The sequence below is a fragment of the Chinchilla lanigera genome, unplaced genomic scaffold (genome assembly GCF_000276665.1).
Source record: "Chinchilla lanigera isolate Chin_1 unplaced genomic scaffold, ChiLan1.0 scaffold00004, whole genome shotgun sequence".
Taxonomy (NCBI): domain Eukaryota; kingdom Metazoa; phylum Chordata; class Mammalia; order Rodentia; family Chinchillidae; genus Chinchilla; species Chinchilla lanigera.
The window spans coordinates 43,082,094-43,091,630 of NW_004955405.1; the positions used below are offsets into that span (position 1 = coordinate 43,082,094).

At 46.0% G+C, this 9,537-nt stretch overlaps 1 protein-coding gene and 1 long non-coding RNA gene across 9 annotated transcripts in view; one reads left to right on the plus strand and one right to left on the minus strand.

Moving 5' to 3' along the window:
* The window catches only part of Hmgxb4 (HMG box domain containing 4), a 29,825-nt gene extending 23,326 nt beyond the window's left edge, over window positions 1–6,499 (plus strand). For 5 of the 7 annotated variants that reach the window (XM_005374656.2, XM_005374657.2, XM_005374654.2 and 2 more), the window contains 2 exons: window positions 3,750–3,872; window positions 4,351–6,499. In XM_005374656.2, the coding sequence (XP_005374713.1) occupies window positions 3,750–3,872; window positions 4,351–4,395 (168 nt within the window). In that variant the 3' untranslated portion in view covers window positions 4,396–6,499. The remainder of the gene's footprint in view (window positions 1–3,749; window positions 3,873–4,350) is intronic. The other 2 variants (XR_259462.2, XM_005374655.2) reach the window with 2 other exon arrangements.
* Window positions 1–9,453, minus strand: part of LOC106149658 — a 33,123-nt gene extending 23,670 nt beyond the window's left edge. For both annotated transcript variants that reach the window (XR_001235971.1, XR_001235970.1), the window contains exon 1: window positions 9,273–9,453. This is a non-coding gene — a long non-coding RNA (uncharacterized LOC106149658). The remainder of the gene's footprint in view (window positions 1–9,272) is intronic.
* Between the last annotated feature and the right edge of the window lie 84 nt (window positions 9,454–9,537).

The following is a 9,537-nucleotide window of genomic DNA, read 5'->3' on the forward strand; positions in this document are numbered from 1 at the left end:
GTCTTTTTGAGACAGGGTCTGCTATGCAGTTCATATGTTTCCTAAAAAATTAGAAATAAAATATTTTGTTGTAAGTACCTTCCACATTCCAGATATTTCCATTTTTTTTTATTTTTTATAAGACTACTTACAATAGTCACCCAAAGAATGGTACACAAAAGAGTACAGGAAATCTGTCCACAAACCATAGAGCAAGGAATCTAGCCAAGGGCCTGGATCCCACAATAATGTCCTGCATGTGTCCAGCAGATATTTCCATTTAGTTTAGCAAATGTTTGGTGAATATCAAGGCACTATTGTAATAACTTGGGGAGTAAAAATCTGAATATATAGTATGCCTATCAGCAGGAAGCTTACAATCTAATTGGAAAGGCAGAAGGTGTATATATAATTATCAAAATAAGCTGGTTCTACTGAAGCTTTGCTATGGGAAAGTTACATCTACCGAGTACAGTAGCCTCCTTTTAGGGGGCTCCCTCAGACCCTCAGGGCGCTCCTCAGCCACTGTGTGTGAGTGTAGTGGCGCCATGACAGCAGGCTGAGTAACTAACCCCGTAGGTGCGCAGAACAGAGAGGGACCTGGGTCCCCAGCCAGACAGGCAGGCTTGGACAAAGCGATCTCATGCTGTTCAGAGAGCATGCTGTTTAAAACTTAGGGTTGTTTATTTCTAGAATTTTTCATTTAATATTTTTTGACCAAGATGAACTGTGGGTAACTGAAATATAGAAAGGGAAACCATAGGTAAAGGATAACAGTATAATCAGAAAAGAGAAAACTTTATATATTCTCTAATCCACTTCATTTAAGTCTTGCTGAGATATGATTCACATACCATAGAGCTCCCCCTTTTGAAGTGCAGAACTTAGTGGATTTTCGTTTATTTTTAGAACAGTGGGCCTTCACTATTTCGTAATTCCAAAATACGTTCATTACCCCCTAAAGAAGCCCCGGCTCATTAGCTGTCATTTCGCATTCACTCTGGAGCCTGCTCTTTCCCAGAGTTTAATTACTGGCATATACCTTCACACGGTACTTTACATGTACCACTTAGACTATTTGTGTTATAATTTTATTTCAGTTTAATTACTGGCATATACCTTCACACGGTACTTTACATGTACCACTTAGACTATTTGTGTTATAATTTTATTTCAGTAAAGCTGTCTGGCTGGGATTACACACCACTGTAATCCCAGTGCTTTGGGAGCCTGAGGCAGAAAGATTATAAGTTCAAGCTCAGCCTGGACAGTTTAGCAGCTTAGCAAAACCTTGCCTCAAAGAAATATTTTTAAAGATCAGAAGATATAGCTTAGTACAAAGTCCCTGGGTTCAAATCCCAGGACTACTAAATAAATCAGTCCTTTTGCAGCAGTCCTTGCCATCGCAAGAGTGATGTTCTAATTCTTGTCTAGTGTACATCATAATGGGACATGTAACTGTCAAAGTTGCATTCATCTGTTTGCCACATGGAATGGCACACCACACTTTAGGGAACTATACCATTTGCTAACTTAGAGATTGGGTAACTGAGGCCTAGGGAGTTAGTTGAGTGAAGGTCACAGACAGATACAGCTCCAGTGAAGCACTCGAGCGAGTGTCTAGCCTGCTCCCTTCCCTCCCGCCCCCTCCTGCCATCCTGTGCTACTCAAATAGGTAGAAGTCTGTGGAGAACAGAGTTAGGAGAGGCGCTGTGAAAGGGAGCCGGTGTTTAAGCTGCATCTAAACAGGTGAGCGGGAACACGTCCCACAGGATGTTAGAGAGACATCCAAACTGGTTCTCAGCCCCGGTCTTCTGCAGGGCTAGACACTGAGGTGCTATACATTTTAGCTGTCTTACGTGTTGGGCTTCCACAGGTTTTCTTTGAAAATTTTTACTAAAATGTTGAAACAATAGACTTCATTTTAGCAATAAGCATAAGGTGGAAAATAAAGTCTAGAAACCAGATTACAGGGGTTCTTCATGGACTCTGCAGTGGTAATACTCTGCTGTTTGGGAACTACAGGACTCTTGAGTAGGGAAGACTGTGATAGAACTGCTGTTTGGCTCTTTCTGAGAAGATCTTTTGTTGCGGGGTGGTTTCCAGTACTGGGAATCGAACTCATGATCTTGCGCTTGCCAGGCAGGCGCTGTGCCCCTGAGCTAAATCCCCAGCCCCAAGATCTTCTATTTTAGATTGTGAGTAAAAAGAGACCAGAGTTGGGGAAGCGTTAGAGTGATCGTTTAGATCTAACAAAGATATGGATTAATTTAGCGGATGCTTACTGAGTGCCTGATTGCACATGCATGAACTCGAGCTGCTGTGGGACCTCCCTTCCACAGAGCCTCTCCGGATCTGTTATGGGACACTTGTCATTCCTGGTAGGACATAAATGAGAGGTGGGGCATAGTTCCTATCCTTGAGGGACTTATGATCCATTTGGAGAGTCAGGCATAAAATACTAGGTATAATTAATTGTAGGGCAAAAGTGATGAGTGACACTGCTACTGCTAACATGTCTGGATGCTCACTCAGGTAGATTAATTCGTTCAATGCACATGGCAGCTTTAGGTCAGGCAGCATTTTTGGTTCTCACTTTACAAAAGAAAAAACAGACTTGGAGCTCAGCCCTTAGTGTTGACCAGAGTTGAATTTGGAGTGCGGCCACAGGGTGCAAGCTGTTACCCTCTCGCTGGACCACTGGCCCGAAAAAATAGAGGGCAAGGAGCGGGAGGGAAAGAGTTGGTGATGGCGAGGCCTCAGGCCTGGGCAGCTGGGAGGATGGCAGCGACCTTGGTAGATAAACGGGAGTGAGGGCTGGATTTGCATGAGATTGAAAGATAGCCAGGAAGATACCCAGCAGGCAGCCAGACAGCCAGAGGCACAGTTGGTAGGTGAAGGTAGCAGCAATCACTTCCCACACAGTGCACACTGCCCCAGTGCTTCACACTCAATATTTCAGGCCAGCCAGTCAGCAAGCGGGCCAGGGACAGAGCCCAGACTGTCAGATCCAGTTCCTCACAGTGCTCTGAGCAGTGGGTTTGCCACAAGGGGCTCCTTCTCACCTCTATAAAGCACACGTATAGATGATGTAAAGTATGTGAGATGTAGAATTTATTGCAAGAATGAACGCTTCAGCATAGAATAGTGATCACAGCAATGTCAAGAGGTATGTATATGTTTATGTAAGTGGTAGGGTTTAGTCATTGCACTTGAGCGGCACTTGGGCCTCACAAGAGATGTGCTTTTGCATACGTGAGCTCACAGGTCTTCCCAGCAGCTCTTCAGAGCAGGTGCAGCTCCATTCACTCTTCTTGTTAAATGATTTCCCCGGAAACAGAAGATACACCGGATTAGGGAGTCCAGAGAAGAGACCTGGAAATGTACTGTAAAAGTTTCCTCTTTAAGCAACTTCCAGAGTCATCAGATAGATTCCTCCATGCCTGTGTAAGTTTCATTCTGCAGACAGAAGGGCCCAGGATTTTTTAAAAGCCACATGAGGCCAGGCGTAGTGGCACAATCTCTAATCCCAGGCAGGAGGACTGCTGCAAGTTTGAGGCCAGCCTGGGCTGCAAAGTGAGTTAAGAGCTAGCCTAACCACATAGTAAAACCCTATTTCAAAAAGACAGTAAATGGATGGATGGATGGATGGATGGATGGATGGATGGATGGATGGATGGATGGATAATGGATGCTGTAGGAGGAAGTCAGCGAGGAAAGGGAGAGCATGAGAGGCATATGGAGTGAGTGACAGTCTCCTCTCCTTTCAGGGCATGGTGGCTGTGTCTGGCAGTTTGTCTGTGCTTCTGGATTCTATCATCTGTGCTCTTGGTCCCTTGGCATGTCTGACCACACAGCTGCCTGAGCTGAACGGCTGTCCCAAGCAGGTCTTGGTGAGTTTTCCTATTTCCCTTGGATGTAGGGGGCCAGTCTCCTTGGGAATAGGTGTGGTCAGGTGGTAGCTTCTGAGCCTCCCTGGCCTCCCTAGCCTGTGGAATGTGATGCTGCACTATTGAGTGCTGTGCCTGGAGTGAGACCAGAAAATGTGCCACTCCCCAGAATAGCACACAATTCATCTTCTCGCGACCCTAACCCTGAGGAGTAAAACTGTACCTCCACATTTCCTGTTCGCACTTCTACACACACAGTTGGGGGACTTTCTGCCTCACTGATACTAGGATTAACAGGAGATGTCAGCAGAGTAACTGCTAGCGTAACAGCCCACCGGAGCTATCTGCACTTTCACCCTACCCCTCCACCCTCTGCTGCTCCAGCTCCAGTTGTCCCTCCTTGGCTCTCCCTGAGCAAAGAAACCTGTCTCCTAGAGCCATGGGAAACGCAGCTCACTGAACCCCTTCTCCTTGTTTGCAGTCAAACACACTGGACAACATTGCTTACATCATGCCTGGACTGTGATGACAAAGACCCCGGGACAGAGACCTCCCCGGCCATTTGCTGGTTTGTGTATATATCACTGTTGCAGATCCCTTCACTGGCCTCTGGGTGTGGGTTTTAAATTTTTATATCTATATATATTATATATATGTATAATGTACAGTATATATATATAGGACTGTAACTACTTTGCTTTAGTGATTTTATGATATGGCAAAGCTGTAGCCAAGAGGAAACTGGCAGGAATAGGGGCCGGGGATTCTTCATTCTCATGTGGTGGATAAATCTGCCTTAAAAATCAGTGTCACTTGGGACTGGGGGCTTGTTCTAGGTGCCAAGTGTACCTGTTATAGACAGCTGAAGTGTTTTTTTTTTTACAAATCAGTGGTACCTCCAGACCCATCACTGACCATTTGCCTTACCTGTCTTACAGTTGAAATGTAATAAGGATTATGAGAGATGCCAGCTGACCAAAAGTGACCTTGTGGGAGGTGACAGTGTCATGTCCACCACAGCTGTTGGAGAGCTTGGGTAGACTGAGTAGGGATCAGTGCAGTCCCTCCTACACAGCGTCCGCATCTCAAAACCTGCTGCAATCACTGGTACCATTGGCAGCCTTGGGAGAGGCCACGAGTTGTGTGACTCCTGGTAGCAAGAGTTCCCTGAGAGGGTAAAGCTGCTGAGGCCCCAGCTGGAGCTGCACGTGTTCCCAGCTGGCCCACAGTATTGTCTGCCAACCCGAGAGCTGGCATCTTTCATTGGCAGTGCTAGATGGGCCACAAGTCCCCAGATTCTGCTTAGTGTCTTGGTGATTATGGAAGATAAAGTTGCTCCATGTAGCTCTTGGGTTCATCTTATCAGTTCCCCTGTGGGCAGATACCACACTCTGTGCCACATGTGAGTGAATTGCAGAATGACTCGATTCTCATGTAGATTTATTTATGTGTGTGTGATGTGTATTTTAATTATGTGTATTTAACTCTAAATTTCTTAGATTTTAATTTATGCTGTAAATTTCTGTATATATAATTTAATAACAAAAAGCCTCCACCAGCAGCAGCATGTGGAAGATACAGATTGGTCACTTCTCCCTTTTTTCTTGCTTCCTTCCTCTGGTCTGATCTGAAAACTCCAAATCATCTATACTTTAAGGTATTATATCTCAAAAAAGAATCATTATATTGTGGTTCTAATTCTTTATTAAGAACTTCAAACCCTTCAATAATGTCAAACAAGTGAAATAAAAAAAATTACCATTCCCCACTGCCCTTATTTCCAAAGACCAGACCTGTGTCCCAGGTGGAAAGAGCTTGACAGTGGCTGGTTTAAGTTGGTGACTCCCTGCCAAGCCGTGCTGGGGTGGCCAGAGCCACTGTGGGGCTCTGGGTCCGAGCAGCTGGCACACATGCTGTGCGGCCCCCTCCCAGCCAGCGCTGTCACAGGCCAGGCTCCTCAAAGGCTGCTGGCACTGAGTTCACACAGCTCAGAGCAGTTTTGCCATTTGATCAAGGAAACAGGAATGTTAGCAATTGAAATCACGGAGAGCAGATGTTAGCTTGCATGTGCCAGACCTTGTCCAGCCCTTATCCACACCGAGGAAGCTTCTTGGGCGGTGTGGCTGGGCGGTGTGGGCCACAGGAAATCAGACCTTCGTTCACTTTATCCACTGACACATTCACAGCCACGACCCATGAGTGTCCCCGCCAGATGGCTCTGACTCACCAGTGCCACAGGCGTGACTGTCCCCTCGGGCAGCAGGAACAGTCCCATGAGGTGGTAGGAGCTGCCCCATGGGAGTCATGTGTGAACCACCAGTGGCTCAAGCCACTGAGGACGTGTTAATGAAATCCTGGGAAGAACCTGGTTTTTTTGTGTTTATATTTTCCTTTGAAACCCAGCCCTATTATATTTGTATTTAAGATTTGTACACATTTATATGATAATCTGTATCTTACGGTATTTGGTACTTAATAGAGGAAAATCTTTGGATTCAGACCCTCTTGCAGTTTTTATATCATGGTTTTATTTTGTTTTTTAAATTCCAGTGGTTTGACCCAAATCCCATTATGATTGTATAAAGAAATAAAATTTTGTACTTATATTATTAAAAATCACATTTTTAATATTTGTAGTTTAGTCTCACTTGTCTTTTCCCTAATCATGCTAATCATAGTTGCTATGAAATTATAAAACTTAGATGTTTTTCACATTTTGTCCCTCCATAATTTTCTCTACAATAAAGAATTTGAAGTAGAGGAGAAATTACTAACTTCAGCCATTTCTCTAACATGCATCTTACTATCTGTTAACTTTTACTTTGTAAATGCTCTTGATTATCTTTTGCAAATTGCAAGGCCAGCGCACCTGATGGCTCTTGCTGTTTACTGGCAAATGCAACTGTGAACATTCTGGTGCTGTCCTACCCTGTCAGTGTGAGGTCACAGCAGAAGCAGGTGCTCCGCTGGATCCACCCATTCTGTGTCCAGCCTTGTCAATAAGGGTGGGTGAGGCACCTGGTCTCCTCAGCTTCCAGTCCCACCTGTGACCCTGTGGCTTGTCCCCCCATCTGCAGTCCTGAAGCCAGCTGGCCTGAGTATTCAGTGACAACACCGTGAACACTGAGTACACAGGAATCGGACCTTTTGAGGAAATTCCATGCAGACATGAATTGTTAAGAGTCTTAAGAATGAAGTCAGTGGTGGCGTACACCTGTAATGCCTGTAATCCCAGCACTCCAGAGCCTGAGGCAGGATTGCCAAGAGTTCAAGGCCAACCTGGGCTACAAAGTGAATTCTAAGCCCGCCAGACCCTATCTCAAAAAGAAAAAAAAAGATAATGGATTGTAAGGCTAACTTCTTAAGTAAAGACAGCAGAAAGAGACCACCATATCCCATCGTGACGACTGGCATAACTAACATCACTTAATCCTCAGAAGCCTTTTTACCACCCCTTTCAGAGCTGAGGAGGCAGATGCAGGAAAGTACTGTACTCTTCCTAAGCTTTTATAGCTAGTGAATGGCAAGGCCAGAGTAAGAGCAGTGGGACAGCAAACCCCAGAGCCTTGGCATCCTACCCCAGCCCACCCTCAGACTCAGTACCCAGCTCGCCAGCACCCTGCTTCTGCAGGGTCAAGGAACTGTCTGAAGTCTGTGTGCTCAGTATCAGCTGGCTCTCACTCTCCTTATATGTGATCTTTAAACTTTGGAGGAGGGGTGCTTGATTTTCTCTGAAAGTGTTTAAATGCGAATAGATTACATTTATGCAGCATGGCAAAAGGGACTTTGTTACCCTTAGCATATTAATAGTACTAAAACATTTAAAAGGAAAAATTAAAATTAAACATATCTTACTGAATGAGTTTATTCCTTATTAGCACATACTTTAAAAACACTTTCTATCCATTTTGTACTATTTTTCTTTAGACTGGGGGTTGAACCCAGGGTCTTTGCATCTGTTGCCTCCCTAGCCCTTTTTTAATTCGTTTTCTTTCGTTGTTTGGTTTTTAAGGGCGTTTTTTGAGACAACATCACAAAATTGCCCAAGGTGGTCTCAAACTTGTGATCTTCCTGCCTCAGTTTCCTAAAGTACTGGGACTGCAGATGTGCACAAGCAGGCCGGACAGTTTTGTACTGAGAATGTTTTCCATTTACATCACTATCTGGAAGCTCCAGTGGCGCAATCGGTTAGTGTGAAGTACTTAGACATCACTGTTATAATAAAATTAACACACATGTGCCAGGAGTGGCAGTGCATACCTGTAATCACAGCACTCAAGAGGCTGAGGCAGGAGGATAAAAAATAAGTGTAAGGCCAGTGAGATGTACATAGTGAGACCCTGTCTCAAAAGAAAAAACCAGTTGGGCATGATAGTGCATGCCTGCAATTCCAGCACTCGGGAGGCTGCGGCAGGAGGATCACCACAAGTTAAGACCAGCCTGGGCTACACACTCAGTTCAAGGCCACCCTGGACTACATAGCAAGACCTTACCTCAAAAAATAAATAAAATCAACACGCTTCCACTTCCCTGTGAGTAGCTATACATAATTTGTTTCTGAAGAATAAAGCTTATAAAAACTAGCAAATCACCACCGAACATGGGGATATTGAAAGTCATCAGTGAGGCTGGGGGGTGGTGGTGCATGCCTGTAATCTCATTGCACACCAGCCTGGACTACATAGTTCAAGGCCAGTCTGAACTACAAAGTGAGACCCTGTCTCAAAAACATCAATGAAAACATCCAAAAGTTCGCGCTAACTATACACACCATCACGCAATGTTTAAATGAAGCAAGACGTGGATGTACCTTGACGTGAAGGTCATCTTAAATGCACATCCCTACAGTTCAGGAGCCTCTACGGAAAGGTGGACCACGCTGCTTCCCTTTCCACATGCGAGTCACTGTGTTAGACAACAGTGACGACCAAAAGAGACGGAGTAACCCAGCCCCGTGCAGCACCCGGGCCGGTGGGAAGGGTCAGGTGTCCACAGGTTTTCCTAAGCATTATTGAGGTCTCAAAGCAGTACACTGTAGATGCTGGACCCCATAGCACTAATCGCAAAACTGATCTAGTCCTCATTAGGTTTTCCCACTACACAAAAAGTGCCCTTTAGGATGTAAAATTCCCAACGTGCGATCAATAAACGGTAAAGCACCCTGAGGTGGCCCGGCTCCGCCAGTGGCGACTAGCGCTTCTCGGTCATCCGGCGCGTGGCTCGCGTGTGCATCGGTCAGCTGCCCCGGGGCCGAAGAGGCTGCACTCACAGCTGGGAAGGGCCTTTCAGGGTCTCAGCCTCGGCTGGCGGGGCCTCCCTCGGATTAGGAGCAAAATTTCATCGGCTTTTGTTCTTCACAAAGGCCTACTGCTCTCTTCAAATTAGGTCAAAGGGGCCACTGACCTTGGAAAACAGTGGTCCCGAGTCCTGGATCTCATGCAGAGGACAGGGGCTCAGGTTTGCATGCTGACGGCCCACGCGTGACAACGCTCCCACCGCGGTTCCCCAAGGGAACAGCGCCCAGCACTAGCCCTGCGCAGCCAGTGGGCTGAGCTCCACTTCCGGCCCCGGGACCCTACCCACCCCGTCCGACGCGAACCCTTCAGCCACGCCCCTGGAGCGGGTTCGGCGCACGCGCATACGCATCTGGGCGGAGCTTGCCCCTGCG